The 22,398-nt window shown below is 33.7% G+C and overlaps 1 protein-coding gene across 2 annotated transcripts in view; it reads left to right on the plus strand.

Annotated features, from left to right (window-relative positions):
* LOC138694670 (transmembrane and coiled-coil domain-containing protein 4-like) overlaps nucleotides 1–22,398 on the plus strand; it is a 39,905-nt gene that overhangs the window by 6,584 nt on the left and 10,923 nt on the right. For both annotated transcript variants that reach the window (XM_069818632.1, XM_069818633.1), the window contains exons 5-10: nucleotides 10,042–10,174; nucleotides 12,416–12,660; nucleotides 13,020–13,349; nucleotides 16,068–16,270; nucleotides 18,764–18,900; nucleotides 19,013–19,137. In XM_069818632.1, the coding sequence (XP_069674733.1) occupies nucleotides 10,042–10,174; nucleotides 12,416–12,660; nucleotides 13,020–13,349; nucleotides 16,068–16,270; nucleotides 18,764–18,900; nucleotides 19,013–19,137 (1,173 nt within the window). The remainder of the gene's footprint in view (nucleotides 1–10,041; nucleotides 10,175–12,415; nucleotides 12,661–13,019; nucleotides 13,350–16,067; nucleotides 16,271–18,763; nucleotides 18,901–19,012; nucleotides 19,138–22,398) is intronic.

Raw genomic sequence — 22,398 nt, forward strand, 5'->3', positions numbered from 1 at the left:
AATTGGAGATGGATTAGATTAGTTCTAAGCACTTTATCCCCAAGATTTCCAATGTTTCTCTTTAAGAAGTGGTCAGAAGCTTACAGACGCATACAATAGTTTACACTATTGAGTCTTAATGAATCATATTCGTAGGCTACATGTCACACATTCGTTTTTCTGACCCACGAAATCTACCACTGTGAAGCACATGGATTTATTACCTACAGTCCTATAAAATGTTCTGGCTCCGCAAGAACATTTCTCACTGCATTCTTTGCGAGAAAATCGACTTTGCCATTGCTGACAATAGTGACAATGCTCTTATGACTAGCACCCAGATTATCCTTATTTTATTTTATCATTTACATACAGTAGTGTTGGCAATTTCCGATCACATAGGGCCTTTTAACTGTATACCTTTTATACTGATGTTTTTCAGTGAAGGAGTGACTATGACTACTATGCTTGCCCTGGCTGTATTCCTCTTAGTTTAGTATAACTTTGTTTAGGTTTTTTTTATATTCCCTTTGTAGGTGTCCTATTATATTCAGTACTACAGCTACAAATGTGTGTATGTCTGGTTTGAAAGCTTTCTGAGAAAAACCTGTAACATTCTTAGCTGAGTGAGAGATAAAGCAATGCTGCATTATTGAGGAGTGTAGTTTGGCCTTTTCATATTCCTGGTGAAGTATATAGATTTTTACGATATTTTAGAGATTGACTTTACCTTCGTTTTCAGATGAAAAAAATAATGGGATGAGTGAAAAGCATATTCTGTGTCTTACAAATGGCTGTCTGAAAAAATCCAAGCTATGATTCTTCTGAATATTCCTAGCATTGTTGATCCATTGTGGAAGAATATACATTTTCACCTGAAAGCCAGATTTGCATAATATACAGAGTGGTTCAGTTAAGATTACATTTGCTGGTATTTTTGATACTGTTTAATACACACTGCATTTATTTGAACACTCCATTCATTCTTTTAACCCATAGTTCCAGAGTCGGAACATAGGTACTCCCTAGTGGAGATGTCAGTACCTACAAGGAATTTATTTATACTTGCTTTTTGATGGAGGACAGAGGGACAAGTGGTAAGCTCATCGCCTCAAACACCACCTTGTATTATGCAACTAAAGTATTACTAGGACGCAAGAGATGAGAAGTTTAGGTCATAGGCTCTAATTAGGCTTGGTGGTCTTTAATATGCCAGAATATTCCGACGTGGAACACATACTTGTAGTTTAAAGTCCCTTGCGGAGGACTTCCTCTCAGGATTTTTGCATCCTGAAAAAATCTATCAATTCCAACTGGGTTTGAACCCGCAGCCCTTGGATCTAGAGGAGATCACTTTACCCCTAAACCACTGGATTGGACAAACTGCTGCAGTTTTATATGCAAAGAAAGCTGAAATCTGCAGCAAATTTTACTGAAACCATGACGAACCGAGATTGCACAGAACCATACAGAAAAAAAGACATGTAGCAATGCATCTGGCAGTACACGACTTGCATCATGCTTTATGTAGAACTAAGAATTTCCACAGTCCAGACAATGCGCAGGGGAGGGGGGAGGAGGGTTTTGTGTGTGTGTATGCATGTGTGTGTGTGTGTGTGTGTTTTTTTTTTTTTCATTTTTATCCAATTCAATTTTCAGCAAAAGTGCTCTTGACAAGAGTGGCTTTGCTATATTGGTCTGCACCAGATCTAAGACTACTGTACTTATTGCCTCATGGCTAATAAATTTAGCTCGTCTCAAAATCTGGATATGAAACTGTCGAGAATTTTTGTAATAGCATATGAATTGTACCCTAGGCATACAAACAGAGAGAGGATGTGTGTGTATGTGTGCTTGCATGCACATATATATATATATATATAATCTTCCATGGTTTAGAAACAATATTGTCATTATCATAAGTACTTAAGCACTGCAACAGCGTCAATAGTTAATAATTACTTTTACACAGTTACCTTTATAAGTTGCTAGTAAAAACAGAATTCTGACATTTTACATTTGACATTTTACTCATTCAGCTTTCATTATAGAACGTGATTAGCTAAGAATTAGTAAGCTTCTGGTTGTCAGGTATTTATTCTGCTATGACATTTTTCAGTCATTTACAATTGAACATTTCAAGTCATGTGATATCAATATTATAACATTGCAGACAAGTAGGTGGCACCAGTGCGAGAAAAGCTCACATCTGACACATACACACACACAAATGAAATGGTGAGTTTAAGTAGAGCTTCTTGTGCTATTGTAATTTTTATTGCATACCTATTTATATCACCTTTACATACGCTCTTTTATAAGGGAGTTGTCTACATGTAAGAACTTAATTCACTGCATGTACAGATGTTTCATTTTATGGTGATCCCTAAGTTTGCGTTGAGCAGGAAACTTTATAAGAAAGTACTTTTTAAGTGGTGTATAGATCAGTTTGCTTGCAGTAGCTTAAGATAGCAGTCAGGTATAGAATAATAAGTTGATAACTAAATATTAAACATCGGTCACATCATGATAAATATTGCCCTTGCCCTTGGCGTTGGCCTGACATGTGGAAAATTTTATAAAACAGAAATTTGACAGTTTGTAGAGTCGTCATTTATTACTTGTGAGAATGACACACAATGTCAAGTTTTATGAAACAGGCCCCAGGTGTAACAAACTCAACAGAGTAGGTGACCTCTCTGGTCTTTTTTTTGTCCTGATAATGGAACCTCTATGTCAGTGTGAAATGTTGGAAATGCTTAGTCGCCGTGGAAGCCTAAAAACTCGTATACGTTCAAAATATGTGTGCGTACATTGGTGTGGGTGGGAATATGTGTGCATGTGCTTGATTTTGCTCGTATGTATACATATTCTGTGTGCTTGCGTGTGTGTGTGCTAACCAATTTTTGTTTCTGTTAAGAAGACATTTTTAGAGAAGTTTTAATTCTTGAATGAAGACTGTTATTGTAATTCTTGTAGGCCATTGTTTCCTTAATGTGTCTCAGTATTTATTATCTAATCATGAACAATATCACAATAGATCTAAAATAATTTAATGAATTTGCACTTAGTAAAAATAAAAATCCAAAAATTGCCTAATATCAGCTATTTATAATTTTTAAAAATTTTTTTTGGTGCAACAGAAATTCTTACATTAATACTTACATTTCGTTATCGTCTGTCATACATCTGTAAAAATCCTCAAAAGAACAACTGTATTATGTTGCATTGGAATTTTTGAGTTTTGTCCGTTTATGGAATTTCAATTTTTTTATATACTGTATAGTTAAAGATTCCATTCATAAGGTAATGTTACTGACACCTGAAGGTGTCGGTAATTTTTCTACTCATATTAATGATACGAGATTTTTTACCATTATATCCAACAGAATAGGCGAACTGCTTAAGTCTCGAGGGATGGAGTTTTTTAAAGTAGTATTTCGAAAACATTGAAGAAATTACATTTCCGTACGCAGAAGTAAAACCCGAAAACTTAATTACAATTCAGTACTGTTAAGTTTGAATGTCATAATGGTGTGTTTAATTTAAATTAATTATTTACTAAATTTTGCCTTTCCAGTTTTTTTAAATACATGTTTAAATTTATAAAAACTAAGTCAATAGAAGCTGCCTTGGTAGCTCTGTTGGCAGAGTACTAACTTATGATGAGTGCAGATCTGAGAGTGGTGGAGTAGTGGACAAAGCCAAGGTTCCTGAGCTTTTCTTTATCGAGATTCTCTCATTTCCCTCCAACATTCCACCGTCATTTTCCATTTAAATATTCATTATCATCATTTCAATCGTTATTCACCCAAATGTTGTGGTGTGATGTACTATTGCGACTTGTGTACAGATTGCATCAGTCTGAGTCTAGTGGGACTCCATCATAACTGTAAGCCTACATGGCTGAATTGACAAATGGCATCACACTACTGGGTCACAATATATACAATTTGCGGACATTCAGATTTCAAAACTCACTGTGGTGTAAGAGAGGTGAGACACAATAAGCCCATTAGAGGCTGCAGTGCTGGTCTTCGGGCCCCTACTCCGTACAGATGTGAAAATCTATAGAAAGTCGAAATAAAACTCATGAAATCAGTAATGTAACACACATCTGTGCCACTATTTTAAATATCACATCTGATATAGATCTTTTTCTCCAGAAACAGTCACTGATGGCATTAATAACTTACATTGTAAATTTTATATAGGCCTACTTCCTTATATGCTTTATACTTCATTTTTCATAGTAGCCTGTACACTTTTAACACTTATTTTGGACAATGAAACACAAGACTTCGAAACTAGTCAAGCAAAGTAAATTCTTTATACCTTGAACATTAAGTTATTAATTTTACGAAAATAAATTTGGAGATATTATTAGGGTCTATAACTTGATCAAACTCCGTAATTTGTTACAAAATAAATAAAGCTATTTTTTTATACTGTTATAAAAACTTTAATCTGTTCTCATATATCCTACAATAAGTGAAAGAAATGTCAGATGTTGCCAAATGAACGCTGTAATTGTTCATATAAAATTTTAGTTTGTTTTTTCCTATTCTTTAATTTGTACATACAGTATAGGAGTTAAACCTAGAATTCTATTTTCTAAAATTGCGTTATGACAGTTTGTGAAGAGACATTTACTTGCAATTATCACACTAATTCCTGACAAGTGACATTAATCAAGCACTGATATGATTCTTTCATACAATTTCAGTCCACTTTTCTGTTTTCGCATGATCGGTGTTAACCCATGTATATACCTGCATTAGTAATACAGTGAACTGCAAGTATTTACTTATTAGCTTGCTTAGAAAATCATTGCACACAGTGGATATATCCGATCTTTTTCAGAAGTAAATTTCTACTTCATTCATTCATTCATTCATTCATTCATTCATTCATTCATTGTTCTGCCTAAGGGCAGGTCTTTCACTGCAAACCCAGCTTTCTCCAATCTTTTCTATTTTCTGCCTTCCCCTTTCTCTCCTCATATGATCCATATATTTTAATGTCATCTATCATCTGATATCTTCTTCTGCTTCGAACTCTTCTCCCATTCACCATTCCTTCCAGTTCATTCTTCAGTAGGCAGTTTCTTCTCAGCCAGTGACCCAACCAATTCCTTTTCCTCTTCCTGATCAGTCTCAGGCTCATTCTTTCTTCACCCACTCTTTCCAACACAACTTCATTTCTTATTCTGTCTGTCCACTTCACACGTTCCATTCTTCTCCATATCCACATTTCAAATGCTTCTATTCGCTTCTCTTCACTTTGTTGTAATGTCCATGTTTCTGCCCCATACATGCCACACTCCATACAAAGCACTTCACTATTCCCTTTCTTAGTTTTTTTCCAGAGGTCCGCAGAATATGCTCCTTTTTCTGTTTAATGCTTCCTTTGCCTTTGCTATCCTCCTTTTGACTTTCTGGCAATAGCTCATGTTACTGCTTATAGTACACTCCAAGAATTTGAAGCTGTCCATTTGCTTTATTGCCTTATTTAGAATTCTCATATTTACCTTATTTATTTTTCTTCCTATGATCATGGTTTTCGTCATATTTGCATTTACGTTCATCCCATACTGCTCACAACTGTCATTTAACTTCAACTACTTATTTCTTTACATTTGAAATCGAAGTTGATCATCTTCAGTAATGCGGATTAATTATCTTCCAGTAAGTCAAATGTGTTTAGATTAGACTTTTCCGACCCAAGCTTTGACAGCTCTGAGAAAAGATTATGGGTGTTTTCATCGAAATTACAACTGGTACCATAACTAGACCTCCTACTTCCAACACGATATGACTGTCAATAAAACAAACTGTGAAACTATCATATCCCTCTTGCAGATATTAAAGCTATTGAAGAAGAAGCTGGGTCATTGCATGCAATGATGTCTCGAAAGTTAAAAATATTGGAGTAGGTTAGTTTGTATATTCTAAATATGAATTTCACGCAATATTAGATTTATATTCTTCATAGTTTGGTAGCAATCAGCATTTAAAATATTGATTTAGCAAAGAACATGTCTTCATTCATTGAAGTTTTCTTACTATGTAAAAGAAGATGGAAAAGTAGTTTCAATGCAATTCGAAAAATGAGAGCCTAGTTTATAAATGCCCTCAAAATTAAAAACAAAATATAATGTTTTAAATAGTTACATGCCATAAAATAGTGGTTAAAAATATAGAACACAAAATGCAACTCATTTTTACAGACGAAAAACCATGTGTTTAATTCTTTAGGATAATTATATTGATTCTGTGAAAATTTCAGAATGATGACTTAAATAACATGCCAGTTTTTAATAACAATAACTCACCGGAACAAAGGAGCTCAGCAGGTAGGCTCTCCCATCGTACAGAATGTCGTCACTGTTGCGCAATCAAGGTCAGGGAGACAGACACACAGTATTTGTTTGAGATTATTCATTGTCATCACGTTTTGTGAATGCTGAAACCGCCACACATAGCAAGCAGTTTTCAACCATCAGAACAAAAATTAATAATTTTATTAATTTAATTATTCATAGGTTGTTTGAGATACCCTCATAAAACTTGGGAGGTGGATTAAGAATAAGATTTTCTTCAATATGAATGAAATTAGCATGAATTTGAATATCTGCATTCGAATATATAAAACTGTTTATTTATTTCAGTGAGGTGGTTTTATGAGCATCCCTTAATATTATTCGAATTAGTCTTCATTTATTATTTATCTATTTATTTATTTATTTAACCTGGTAGAGATAAGGCCATCAGGCCTTCTCTTCCCCTCTACCAGGGGATTACAACTACAATATTAAGAATATAGGGTATTAAAATACCATTGTTCAGGTTTACAATGGCGTCTCTTTAGTTTCAATAACACTTCATATAAGGTGTCTAGAATGTTGTAAATTATGGATAACGTGTAACTTTCACCCATTTTTCAGTCATTCATATTACTAAAATATTAATGATATGGTGGTCATAGTTGGCAGTTTAATTTATTTTTATAATGACAGTATTATATTAAAAGTCCAAAAAATCCATGACATCACTGGCATATTCTTAAAATTTTGTGTGGAATGACCCAGTTGTATTATAGATTTAAAGACGCATAGACTGCATGAAACATACTTTTTTGTTATTAGGATAGTGAGATGAGTATTTCCGTTATACTTTTGAAATAATAGAAATTAGAATGCCTATAAAAATTTGACGTTCATTATTGTAAAATACAACTAATTTCACTCATATCTAAGAGATTCCTTGGTATGTTTGATTTTTATAAAAGTTATAAAAGAATGTCAAGAACAGACTGTGACTTAGATTGATTTAACCTAAAATCAATGCTTCCTTTTTTCCCTCTTTCATGGCAAATAATATGTGAGATTATTTCGAATCCTGGTAGAATTAAAATATATACTTCTGGATGACCAAAGAATCAGAATAAGTGTTGATATAAAATTGGATCACCTCCTCCTGCTGGATCAAAAAAGGATGTATTTAGATTTCGATCAGTTAATAAAGTAATTGCTCTGGCAAGTACTGGTAATGATAATGATAATAATAATAATAATAATAATAATAATAATAATAATAATAATAGATATAAGTGCTTAGAATTACGTAAAATTATCAATAAAATTGAAATTCATTGCATGGTAAATTCTATTTTTTCAAGTTGTAATGATTACATAAGTTCTTTATGAACTTTCACTGATATTATCTAAAAATAAATCCCCAAAGAATGATAATACAGTCACTTTCGTATTTAAAATTTTGTATAGTGAACAGTGAAGTTGATGTTATGCTTCAGTGTTGTATATAGTAGCAATATACATTTGCGTTAAAATGGTTATAAAATATCATGTTTCTACACCAGGAACTTTTTTTTTCTCTTTTAAAGTTACTCACTATGAACGAATAGTAGAATAATATTACAATTATATTTCTTTGCTTCAAGGACTTGTAACTGGTGAGTATTAAAATATTCTTTTACAATATTTAACTACAGTCAGGAGAAAAAGATAAATCCATTCATACAGTACATTGTTAGTAAAAGTTATCGGTACAAAATAATATAGTGTATAAAAATATGAAGTTAAAGATTCTGTATGTACATTGCAATTAAAGTTATTCTTTGGAAGCGATGAAGCTTAGTAATTTTGAATATTAATTAAATTAATCACGAGATAATGTTCTATAACCATTACATATCTTCTGTATTTTTTAGCATTTATGATACTAAGCAGAAAATTAAGTAAGAAGTGGCAATGAATATGTTAACATTGTGTTATGTGAAAGAAGAGAAAATTATTCTGAAATGTCCATAGTTATTTCTGATCTTGACATAGAATTGAATACTACCAAGCCATTAAGGATTTTCTGACTTACACTACGTTTGCATTCCTGGATTCTTTGTTACGCTGTCATTTCATCATTGCATTGAAGACTGGACATAAGAAAAAGGCTGTAAGTGCCAGTATTGTTGAAAATTAGTTTTTCAAAAAAAAAAAAGTACAGTATGTCCCTGGCTCAATCGATTAAGAAAAATGATAAGTCCCTTGTAATTTTATTTAGACCCTAGCTTCTCTCATAGATGTGCAAAACATATGATATTACATTATTGGTCGCACAAAGAAGCTCCGTTTTCTAGATTTGTCTGTTTAGCACTTGCAGCCTTTTTGATGTCCAGTCTTCAATTCTGTATTTATAAGTAGAAAGTATTCCGTATGCAATTTAGTTGCAGTATGATGGAATTTTACATACATTTATAAGTACAAAAAATCGTTTTGAAGATACATTAATCTAGTACCTCAGTATACTAGGACTAGCCAGAATTAATGGGTAAACGAGAGAATAGTTTTCCCAATACACCTCAGCAGTCTGCACTGTCTGTTATCTTCTTTGCCAATTTCCAGTGAAAAACATATCTGTTACAACTAGTTACATTCCTGCACACTGTTTGGATAATATCATTTCTCAGACAACTACCGTAAAGTCAGAATACTGTAGTTTACAAAACTTCCTGAGATAAAAGCCCATGTTTTCCCAGCAGTATTGAACAGATTGCGCCTGAAACGTGGTCTACATCCTATTGCCTCCAACTGCATAAGAAGCAAAGAAGTGAAGAAAGTAGCTTTGATTGGGGCAAACTGGTTGAGGAAGTTAGTATGGAGAAAAGGATAGCAGAGGTACCTCACTGTCCAGTTGTCACTTCTAGCAAATCTGTTATAATTCTTCAAACATTAAGATTTTTTGAGTGGTAACATATTAAGTGAAACATTGAATGTTTTGTTTTTGTCATATTTGGTTATAAATATACAGGCCTATAATAATGATATTATATTTTACAAACATTTTATTTGTATTTTTAGTTACTCTGCAGCTCATTTTTTTTCATGCTTCAGACTGCAGCCTACTTAAAATTGAAATTGTAAAAGCTTGCATCATATTAATATTTTTTATACAGACATAACTGGTCTTATTTAAATATTACATTGTCTCCATTATGAAAAGAGTTTTCATTAATGTTTAATATTTTCGTCAATTTTGAACCATCATATTATATCATATAAGACACTCTATTTTTCCATTTGTGGACTTGACACTATTACATTTGTGATGGAAATGTATTGCGTCGTATTGAGTAGTTGAAGTAATTATAATTGTCGTTAACATATATAATCATGTGTTCTGAAAGTCACTGTCATAGTCTCAATTGGAATTCACATGTGTTTTTGTTTCAGGACTAATGAAACAATGGTGACTCAAGAGGAACGTATCAAGTTCATCCACATTAACAGAGAGGTGGCACAGATCATGTCTCTTTAAACTTTGTTAAACTTTGCAAACAGTTATCATACTCCAGATGTTTGCGATTTGACTTCTCTGCCACTTATTTATTACTGTGCTGGTCGACCTTGAGGTTGATCTTGAGTCAACATTGTTCCATTAGCCTGAAACGAAGCACAATACATGTAAACTGTTTTTTAGCCTATGGTACGTGTGTTTTGGGACATTCTGTAAAAATGTTTTTAAATGAAATTTTGTTGTTATTTAGGAGAATATGATGCCAGAATGCGTGTTCTTATTCGTCACATTGCAAAGATGCTGGATGTACCATTGGACTTTGTTGATTTATTTGAAGAATCAGCTGTTGAGTATCTTACAGAAGATCAGAAAGAATTGACCGAGTAAGTATTTTCTGTAGCGTATTACCCCTTCAAATGTGAAATTTAATTTACATAATGCTTGTACATAGTTCCAAGAACTGTAAATAAAATAAACTTAGATAAATAAGTACTGTGTATAGGATAATTGGTTTATTTCTGGTAGAAGTATTTTTTTAATTAATGCAAAGTCATTCATCATTATTCAAAATCATTGGTGTACTTCTCCTTATATTACCTGAGAATTTTTAAAAATCATTGTAGTGATATGCTTCGCCTTATGAGGGAGTGTCAAATTGAAAATATTGTAGGCATTATCAACATACTTTATGGTACTATTTTAATTTTTCTAATTGTAATGGTTTGAAGTAATATTTAACATATTTCATTTTGGTTAGCCATTATTTTTAGTTCGAGTTAATTAATGGGCAAATGCTTGTATCTATGTACGCACATAATAAATTACTACAGTAGAACTCCAATTATTATTAGGACTAATAGGGAGTAGTATGATCCGGATATGCAGGAATCCGGATAATTGGGTCGGAGATGAAAAGAGTCTAGAAACAACAGTAGTAAGTTACTGCATGTATTAAAAGTGCAAAATGATTATAGGCCTACATTTTATAATGAACAAAGATACACATATTCAAACAAAGTAGAATTTTAAATGGATTAAAATTATAAGAACTCCTCATATTCCATACAGAACAGAACTTTACTTATGTATGGTAGTACAGTACACGAAATAAAAAAAAAAACCTAAACATATGCAACTTTCTTTGAATAAACAATTTCAAACTGTCCTGAAACATGATCCGGATAATTGGTGATCCAGATATTTGTAGTTCGGATAACTGGAGTTCTACTGTATTACCATAGAAAGCTGACACTACATCTCATTGGTACTAATTCTATGCCTCGAAGGTATGAAAACCAATTTTATTTAGTTTTCTTTCATCTCTGGTAGGATCTCTTTATATTTCCATTAATCAAAGTTTAATGAAGGAAAAGTGATGATGCAGAAAATAGATTTAGAAATGTTCATGTAAATACACATAGCTCTATCTATGAGGTCTGTTTACCCTTTTGATCAACAAATAACGCATAATCACACACACACACGCACATACAAAACACACACTCACTGCCCCTCCCCCTTCCACCCCTCCACCCATCTCTCCATTCCTCACTCCTCATCCCTCCTCTCTCCCTCCCTCCTCCTTCTCTCCTTTCCTCCACAGATGTCTGTGGCAGTTGTGATAAAGGCTGTTGAGAATATTTTGCTGACATTTAATTTATTGTCCCATTGTCGTTAAATTCTTCTGTAACCTCTGCTACAAAAAAACACTTTGACATAAGAATTTACATTCTTATATTTTCCACAAAAAAAAAAAAAAGATAGGAAAAAAACTAAACATTTTATAAAAACATTTGCTAATATCCCTGGTGGTCACCTGGTATTACAGGCAGGTTAATAAAAAATAAAAATTAAATGTATTATCTCTCTCTCGGATTTCTTCGTCTGAAATGTCCATTAACCTCACTAGAATTGAAATCAGGATACTTGCATCCAGAACAAACATGTTGTCAAATCTCCCTTGAAAGTTACTGTTGAATTGTATACCAATCACGTAACTTCTTTTGTGAGCAAATACCGACCATGTTATCCATGAATGATCCTTTTTCTTCCCAACTAACGACGTGGAAATCTACTGAAGAACTTAGGCATAAATGGCTAATTATAGACTAGAAATCATCCCAGGAGACTGTTGTGAATGACTTCACAATGATGCTTGGTTTTATGTATCGAATATCCTCAGGAGGATGATGACTCAGCATCCATTCATCCCACTTCGCAGATGGCCTTTTCTCACATTGTCATTTAATCTTTTATTGATAATCAGGAAGTTTGGGTGTTACTATTCATTTTGAAAACACAGACTATGGTAACATCCAGAAATGAACATATATAAAGAAAATATATTTCAGAAGAACAGTAAGCAAAGTCAAAGCACTGGTTTTAACTCCCTATCATTTCTCGATCTTGAAATAGTGTGAGATTGTTTGATGATAATAAATTTTTCAGTTGAATAAGATAATAATATATCACTAAGAATGAGAGTTATTTATCCTAGTTCTTAAATATGTACCAGGATAATCTTTAATATGATCATGAATTGTAATCAGTTACTACTTACTAAACTTCAGTGATTTCTATATTTAATTGTTTATTTGTATTGCACTATCTGCATTTTGTTGCAGAGATGAAAAAAAGGAGCTGAACCGTCGTCAGCGCACTAAGAAAATCAAACGTTATGCTCTAATAGGCTTGGCAACACTGGGTGGAGGGGCAGTTCTGGGTCTCACAGGAGGTTTGGCAGCAGCGCCTCTACTTGGTGCAGGAATGGGCACACTTTTTGGTGGAGCCAGTGCTGCAGCAATTGGCTCAACTGCTGGCATTGCCATTATTGGTTCTTTATTTGGAGTAGCAGGAGCAGGTTTGACAGGTAAAAATAACATTTACAGTCATCACCATCGTCGTCATCATCATACTCCTCATCGATCTTTCTTATATTAGATTAGAACATTTCTTGACATTATCAACTAGCATACTGTCTTAGTAGTCTTATGTGATGCTCAGAGATTCGGATGTTTTCTTTGTATGAATTATAGAAAAATTAACAAACACGCACTCTTCTATGCTTTTCTTTGACGAAGGACATTTCATTATTTGATGATGATGATGATGATGATGATCAAGATTATTTGTGTGTGTCCATGCATGCGCACATATGAGCGCTGTTTATACCTATACAAATATCATTTATGAATTTTGTATTCTTTTTTCACATATTTTTTCCCTTAGGATTTAAGATGAGAAAGAGAGTTGGTGAAATTGAAGAATTTGCCTTTGGATATCTGACGCCATCAAGTGTGGATGATGAGGCCTGTGATACATCACCTCGTATTGTTACACAGCAGCTACATATCACTATTGCCATATCTGGATGGCTGTCTGATGACCACGAAGATAACTTCATCCGCCCATGGAGGTCTTTGTTCAGTTCACGAGAGCAGTATTATCTTCGTTATGAGTCCACATATCTCCTGGAATTAGGAAAGGCTATGGATTTAATCCTCAGCTTTGCTGTTTCTATGGCTGCCCAAGAAGCACTGAAGTATACAATCTTGGCAGGTTAGTATTATTATTCTCAAGAGATAATTTCTTTCAGAATAGAGTCTAAACCATCCCAATGAAGAATTTTTCAGTAATAAAAGATATCAAAAGAAGTTTTGTTTATTGTTTTGTATATATGCTTCTTTTGACGCCGAAAATAAAAAAAATTATTAATATTGTTTAGGGTAAATTAATATATATATATATATATATATATATATATATATGTGTGTATTTTTTTTTGTATTTATTTATAGTCACTTTAATTACAATGGTCATATCGCGATTTTACTATGGATGTGATATTATTTGTCTGAAGTTCAGCATTCTCTCTAACCCAGATATATCTGAAGCCCCGACCTGAGGTGCTCTCTCACCATCACAACATCCACAGTGCTGGCTGGACACTTAAACCCCGAATGGATAACTGAGGTGCTCTCTTACCAACATGATATTCAGTGACAGCTGAACACTTAAACCCCTCACTAAAGCACCATCTATCTCTGGACCATACATAAATTAATATTATTTTAATGTTTCCGAGGATGTCTGTTTTAGAACAGAGAAATGCAAACCCAATAGAAACATTAATGGCCAAAATATAAATGGTAATGTAATATTTGGATTGAATCTTTAAGAATATTCAATAAAATTTTGAATTAAAAAAAATTGAAGACCAAGCACTTTTAAAATATTCCATGTGAATTAAGGAAATGTGCCACATGCACCAAACAAAAGACCAGAAACACTCCATTGACTAGTGGGAATGTTATATTTCTCACTTAGGTATGGGATCCAGAACTCATAAATGGATTTCTTCTCCTTATCAACATGCTGTGCCTGCAAGGCATCCCTCTCAAACTGGATTGTAGGATCAAGAACTATTCCCTTAGATTGAGTCCTTTGGATGGCTACAATATCTGCTCTTCTGTTCGAATCTAAGGATGAAATACAGTGGATCTCCTCATGTACCTCCCATCCACAATGCTTAAGGATATTAACAATACCAATCTTGGCCTTATGGTGTCGATTGTTGCGCAGCAGCTCTGTTTTTCGACAGAATCCCAACACATGACCAAGAGTTTCCATTTCGTTGCAGCCGGGATGGCGACAACGGGTTGTGTTGAAGCTTCTGCCAGGCACAGATCTAACTGCAGATAGATTGCTGGACATTTTAATAATTTCGTTTGGACTAGTCTGTCCAAGTTTGAAGATAGGTTTTTGATAGTCTTGTATTTATTGAAGAAGATTTTATCTGTAGACACTATTTGTGTATTAGTGCTCATTTTAAACAATTAATAAGTAAGCATTTCTTTCTCCCATTATCAGTTTGCGTTATCTTAAACACATACCATAATCTAAATGCCTCAGCTATATCTCCATATATATTGGGGAGAAGGGGGGGGGGGGAAGCATAGAATTTTCGTGATGTCTCAAAGGAGGCACAGCTTAATTTGGGAACCATTGCTTTAGAGCAGACCAGTGCATGATAGTGTTCTACGGGAAAAAAAGCAGCAATCAGTGTCACGACAAGAATGCATTAATGCTGTCTACATAATTTTTCATTTGAAGACATAGTAAGCACTTTATGAGATAATATATATCAACTCCATTTCAACAGAGTTAATTGCATATAAATATATAATTATTTGAAATATGGAATTTTAATTTTAAAGTAAAAAGAAATGTTGATAACTGGAAGTGTCACGGATTTTTGGATTCACACATTTAGAAAATAACAACCACAGTGGCTCTGTGGTAGTGCACTGTGCTTATAAACCAGAGGTCCACCCTGAATTTATAACTTGTATTGGGCAAGCTTGTGATCCAGACAACACAGGGGTTTTTTTCAGGTATTCCAGTTCCTTTCTGATAGCCCAACAGTTCTCCATCATCATCATCATCGTCGTCGTCATGAGTGTAATGTAGATCCACCACCTGTGGTGCACTCTGGATGGTCTCTGACGAATTAAATAGTTTTCTTTTCTTGGTACTAGTGACATCTATGAGCTCATAGAGCCAGGGCAAATAACAGCAATGTAAGAACCCTGCCATTGCAGAAATAATAATAATAATTATTATTATTATTGTTATTATTATTATTATTATTATTATTATTACTATTATTACTATTATTACTATTATTACTATTATTACTGTGGTATTCATTATAATAAATTATAAAATAAAATTGAGCAAATATCGACAAAAAGAGAAATTGAAAGACACCTAGTGCAAGACATACAAATAATTTCAGGTGCATTTGACTACTTCATTCACAAGATGAACATTGACTACTGAAAATTACTCATTGTTAATGGGCGACAAGACCATACAAGATTCGAAAGAGACTGGAGGGAGCAGAAACATTCTTGTTCTCCTTCTTCTTCTTCTTCTTCTTGCTATTATTATTATTATTATTATTATTATTATTATTATTATTATTATCATAGTGATGAAAATTATTAAATATAATTTGGAAAACACCCTGTGACTCAAAATATGGACAGTGAAAACATGATGGATATTCATTTACTATGTTAAGGTTTTGAAACAAAAGTAAGAAGAGAATAGGTAATTCTAATATAATTTTATCCATAGGAATTTACGTCGAGATGAAATATATTTGAATATTTTTTTCTTATTATTTGGCACACCTAGATGAATGTAGTGTTATTTTAATATTAAATGATAATGATTGAGTGTTTTAATGAAACTCGTATTGATTGTTAATAGGTCTCATAAATGCTATCGCATGGCCATCGTCTCTAATAACGCTGGCATCAGTGATAGACAACCCATGGGGTGTCTGTTGTCGTCGATCTGCTGAAGTTGGAAAACAATTGGCAGAGGTGCTTCTTTCTCGAGAGCAGGGACAGAGGCCTGTCACTCTCATCGGCTTCAGTTTGGGTGCACGTGTGATATATTATTGCCTGCGAGTAAGAAATTTTTCCTATCTGATTTAAATTTTACTGCTTCCAACTTAAATAAAACTTTCTGTGGGACTAGTGCACAGCTCAACCTCACAGGAAAGATCTCTGATGAAATGAGTGATATTTCCTGTTCGTCACTTTTATAGTAATTTAAATTAGATTACATTAAGTCGTATTTGGTTTTGTTAATGTGCCTCTTCATTCTGGTCTCGGCTCAAATGGTTGTTCTGATATGAAGGCCTTATTACTTGTATGTACCAGATAGGATATGCATGGTATTGGGTAAAAAGGCCAAGCACGTCCTCATGGGGAATGATAAGAAGGTGGAGAACTGGAGAAATGGTGGTTGGGGAAAGGAGATACCCCGAGTAAACCTGCCAAAATACCATCTCTATCCACCATTAATTCCTCTTAACACACCACGGATTTTAGTAACAGAGGCCCTAAAATATATAGGATGCCGAAAAAATACATTTAAAAATTTGAGAGTACGAAGGTGACACAAAACTGAGTATTGAAATGCATTCCTTTTCAGATTTTATAAAAAAAGTAAAATCGCATCATACAGATTGCGGAAAAAAAGTACAAAAAATTTGAGAGTAAGAAGGGGGCACAAAACTGAGTATTTTAAGAATATGAACAAGTGGTCTCAGATATTTCGCTGTGGCACTGCTGGTATAAGATCTAAAGCCGCAATTTTGTAATATGTTTCTAGATGGTGAAGTGGAAAGTAAACTCACTCATTTGCGTTTATTGGTATGTGACCATGCCTTATTTTCCTAAATTCACGTATCATGGCATTCATATATATGCCAAATAGAAGGGAGGACAAGGACATCCTTGTCGGACACCAGAAGAAATCATCTTTCAGGCTGACAATTTATCTGCAATTTTAATTGAGATTGAAGTATATTTATATATATATTATAAATATTCTGAACAATTTGTTATGGGATGCAATCTTCTACTAATATATTCAATAAGATGTTACAATGTACATGATCAAAAGCTTTTATAAACACATTGCATAATAAATCATAATTACAACTTAGCTTCAGCATAGACAAATATTGATACATACTGAAACATCTGAAACTGCTTGTTCCTATTCTTAAAATACTTAGTTTTGTGCCCCTTTCTTACTCTCAAATTTTTTGTACTTTTTTTTTTCCGCGATCTGTATGATGCGATTTTACTTTTTTGATAAAATCTGAGAAGGAATGCATTTCAATAGCAAGTTTATTGTATAAATCTGGGTTTGCTCAGTAGAATCCAGTGATTGACCTGGATAGTCATATGCAGTACCTTATTTCTTAACATTTACTATAATTTCATTTAATACTAATTATAAGTTTCACTTCGCTGTTCATATCTCTTACTGTTCTTGCAAGTACAAGCAGGTGCTGAAAAGTTCTGAATAATTCTTCAACGGTTTAAGATAGTGGGATGCAATAAAAGTGAAATCCATTTAAAACATTAATTTAGGCTGGTATACTCGTATTTATGTTTCAGTAAAATCCCAGTGTTATCATTATGTTCTATCAACACAGAATCTTTTTTTTTTATTGTATTACTGAAGAAATCTGGTGTTCATTCTTTCAGATAATCCTTCATGGCTATCTTAACATGATTATTGTAGTCAAAATAATTTCCTTTTAGATCACACTTTAATAATGGCAAAGTTGGTCAAATCTCCCAACTTTTGTTAACATCTTACAATAGCCATAATTCATATAATATATAAATATATAAATTTAGCTTCCCTTATGAAAAGGTTGCTAGATTTGACAAAGCGTATTACATATAATTTGGAAACACACCTAAAAGGTAAAATGATATACATTTGAAACGGTTAGGGAATCGAATATACAAGATGTCAGAAAAATTTACACCTAAGTAGTGTTTGTGCTCATTTACAGTTAAGAAAGGGGAAAAAAAATATCATCAGATATACCGCGAGAAAAATAATAGTACGGATTTATTGGGATTGATATCTAAACCAATTAACACCCATCGGTTAAGATAACTTGAAATTTCCATTGCTATCACTCCTATACAAATGATTTCTCAATATCTGAACCGATCCTTTGAGGGCACTAATGGCTATTTCCTTCACAATACTGTGTGTTAGCCCAAGGTTTTTACATTTGTTGTGCAAAGAAGGAGGGTATGGTACCTCGTGCTCCCACCATCAGACTTATCACATCAATGTGGGACAGGCTATATTTATCTTTGTAGAACTGGATGGTTGGTTCATAGATCCGTTTCTTTTCACTGTCCACCTCATGCGGTTGATCTGCTGATCATATTATTAGATATTTTAATATTATTTTATGTATACAGTGTACGTTATAACTCAATACATACAATACATACACATACTCAGAGTTTGTCATACCTTTTTTTTTTATGTTACATGCTTTTTTTGGAAAACTTTCTGTTTGCTCTTTGTATGTTCAAAACAACATTCCACTTCTATAAAAACCTTTTTTATTTCAGGAAATGTCACAGCGAGACAGGTGTGAAGGAATAATACAGGATGCCATATTATTGGGTACACCTGTGACGGGTGCTCCAAGAGATTGGCAGAAGCTTATGAGAGTAGTCTCAGGGAAGATTGTCAATGGTTATTGTAGGCAAGTTCAGTTAATGACAACTGTTAGTCTGTATAAACACTTAAAATAACAGAGAAGTGAAGTGCTAGTGCAGATATGTGAATGTATTTTATAATATTTATTTCCTTTGCAGGAGTGATTGGCTGTTAAAATTCTTGTATCGCACACTTTCGATATCTAGTGAAGTAGCAGGATTGCAACCCATAGATATCCAAGACCGAAGAATGTGCAATATTGATCTTAGTGATATAGTTTCAGGTAAGAGAATATTAATACGAGTACAACTTCGTATTAGTGTTTTTCTACTTTATCATCATAGATATCATCATCGTCTTTCAATAATTTTAGAACAGATAATCCATTTTATTGTATAAATTAATGTTGTCTGTCAATCTATCCAGTAATACTTTACGTTATTAATAAAATTGTGTCGAGAATGTGTGTAATAATCCGTGGTGCAACAGCCCATGAAGGACCAAGGCTGACCAGCTGGCTGCTGGTTTCAGTCCACATGCCTCAGCAGAACGATCATCCAACCAGAATGGCGGTATCATGTGATTGGTATGATTATTCCCCCAGCTGTTGCAGCTGGTTTTCGTAACCAGATTTCGCTGCCTATTGTAGCTCCCCAAATTTATTACGATGCTGGGTGGACACTGATCCCATACGCTAGTCGAAATTTCATGTGAAAATTTCTTCCCCATGAGGACTTTAATCAACGTGCATTCAGTAACATGAGCCTAGCACTGTCCTAGGCATGATGCCTTAGACCAGTGGTTTTCAAGCTATGGCAGTGGTGTCATGTAAAGAGCTGAGGCGGGTCGCGAAATGATTTACAAAATAAACAAAAATATACATTTGATGGTGTTTGGATAAAGAGAGATAAGTCATAAAAATGAGTTTATGAGATAAATGAAAATTAAACTTTCGACTGTTATTGCAAATAATTTTCTACACAAATAAAACACTTGGAATGCTAGTATTCTTTTGTTTTTTGCACACCCACTTATAGAATTTAAGTTGTGTATTCACCTGGAGAACAAAACTCTATTTGCACAAGAAATGACAATCCCTGTTATCCGAACACCATTGCATTATTGTATTTAGAAACATAAACAACGTTCAACATAGAAATAAAAAAAGTATTTCAGTAGATAAAGAACAAAAAATAATTAATACAATAAATGTGTCTGTTTTTCAGAATGTACCATCTCAGATATGAACTCTGTGTTTGATACACACACACTGATATGATTTTCAATTTGAAAGAGATTTCTTGCTTTTCTTTTGATGGTAATCGTAGACTAGAGACTTATTCTGCATGAATATGAGTTTGTAAATGCTATGAAAAAATATAAGAACTTCTTTTGCAAACTCGAGGTATTCCTGCATTCTTTTGATACAAAACTGGTCTACGTTATACGAAAAAACGTAGGCTATTTTCAACATTTCAGCAAGAGATATGTATTTCAATGAGTCTTTCCTCAGTATATATATTTTTTAAATTTCAGCCAGTTGAAGGTAACTGTCTAAAAACGAATTTAGTAACCATCTGTGACTGTCGTAATTGGTTTGAGTTAATTCCATAAAATACTCAAAAAGCTGTTTAAAACTGTATGAACTTAATTGCATGTCACAAAAAAAAAATCAGTATCTGTCGTATCACACAGTACATAGCTATATTTTTCACAAGTTCTTTAATATACTGCACTAAAATGAATCAAAATCTTTTTGTCAGGTGATATTGACCAGAAATGAAGGTTCCTTATAAATACGTCGATTTTATCTCTGGCTGTTATTATGTTAACATCTTGGTCTTGCAGGCTGCTGTTGGAAAAATATGTAAGCAAGGAAGGCCAGTCTAAGAAACTAAAGAGACTTTGAAAATAAGTTTCCATATTATGATTTTTCGTTTTGCAAGTACATTAGAAACTGAGTGGTATACACTGAATTTGAGTAAAATTATCATTGTTTTCGATTTTATAGGGATTTGTATTTTTCAAATGAGGTTAAGTACCGCTACGGTAGTGGGGGGTTGCAACCAAATATCTCGCCCAAAAGTGGGTCATGCCTTCAAAAAGTTTGGGAACCACTGACCTATGGTAAGCATGCCATTGGTGGTACTTAAAATTTGAAATAAAAATATGAATTATCATAAAACATGGAAAAGAAAATATATCGCTATTTTCTATATATTTATGGAACATTCCATTTAATAAATTCAAAGAATAACTATTTCTTCATTAAACATGTCTGAATAAAGCAATAAATTTTTGGAGCAAAGAAACGTTTATTCTGATCCTGGAAGCGACATATGACGTTTTCCCATAATAAATTTGTTTAGTGGTACTGCAAATTTCGTAAGTAAAGTTTGAGAACTGCTACCTTAGACCATGATGGCACAGAACCGAGAATGTGTGTGATTTATAATTACTATAGAATTTCGTCACTTTTTTAAAGTAGTAGTGATGAATCTCACGTAGGCTTTCCTAGCCAACTCTTAGGTTTCAAATAACGAAACAGTGAAATTGGTGTTGCGTGGAGGATGTTAATCTCTGGTCTAGCAAATCAAAATCTCGACACAGCGAACGTTAACATAGATGGTGTGGGTTGCATTGCACCTAGTTAGGGGTTAGCACAAAAGAGCTGCAAGGTTGCAATGCTGGATCATAGAGATCCTCTATAGTAGAATCACTATCAGTTACAGCAAGATAACTGTAACAAAAAATGTCATTTCAAAAGGCTTCATAAGTGATTATGCTAGAAACTTGTCCTGGAGAATACACAGCTTCTTTCAAGCCACACAAACTTCACAAATTTTAGTTTGCTTGTCAATTTGGATTGCATGACATCAATTTGGTAAAATGCACCATGTGACAAAATGAAATTGAAAGGTTTCTTGCTTCTAGTCTCGAGTCTGGCTGTCAAAACTTAAGTTTTTCATTGTTTCAGCTCCTGATTGTCGCGACTCTCACTGCATAAAATGAAAATGTTTACAAGTATTATTATTATTACTATTATTATTCATTCATTTAGTGTTCTGCCCAAGGGTAAATCTTTCACTGCAAACACAGCTTTCTCCAATCTTTCCTATTTTCTGCCTTCCTCTTTGTTTCCTCATATGATCCATATATCTTAATGTCGTCTATCATCTGATATCTTTTTCTACCCTGAGCTCTTCTTCCATTCACCATTCCTTCCGGTGCATAATTTAGTAGGCAGTTTCTTCTCAGCCAGTGACCCAACCAATTCCTTTTCCTCTTCCTCATCATTCTTTCTTCACTCACTCTTTCCAGCACAGCCTCATTTCTTCTGTCTGTCCATTTCACATGTTCCATTCTTCTCCATATCCACATTTCAAATGCTTCTATTCGCTTCTCTTCACTTTGTCGTAATGTCCATGTATCTGCCCCTTACAATGCCACACTCCATACAAAGCACTTCACTAGTATCTTCTTTAGTTCTTTTTCCAGAGGTCCGCAGAAGATGTTCCTTTTTCTATTAAAAGCTATGTTTGCA

The sequence above is a fragment of the Periplaneta americana genome, chromosome 2, assembly GCF_040183065.1.
Source record: "Periplaneta americana isolate PAMFEO1 chromosome 2, P.americana_PAMFEO1_priV1, whole genome shotgun sequence".
In the NCBI taxonomy this organism is placed as follows: Eukaryota; Metazoa; Arthropoda; class Insecta; order Blattodea; family Blattidae; genus Periplaneta; species Periplaneta americana.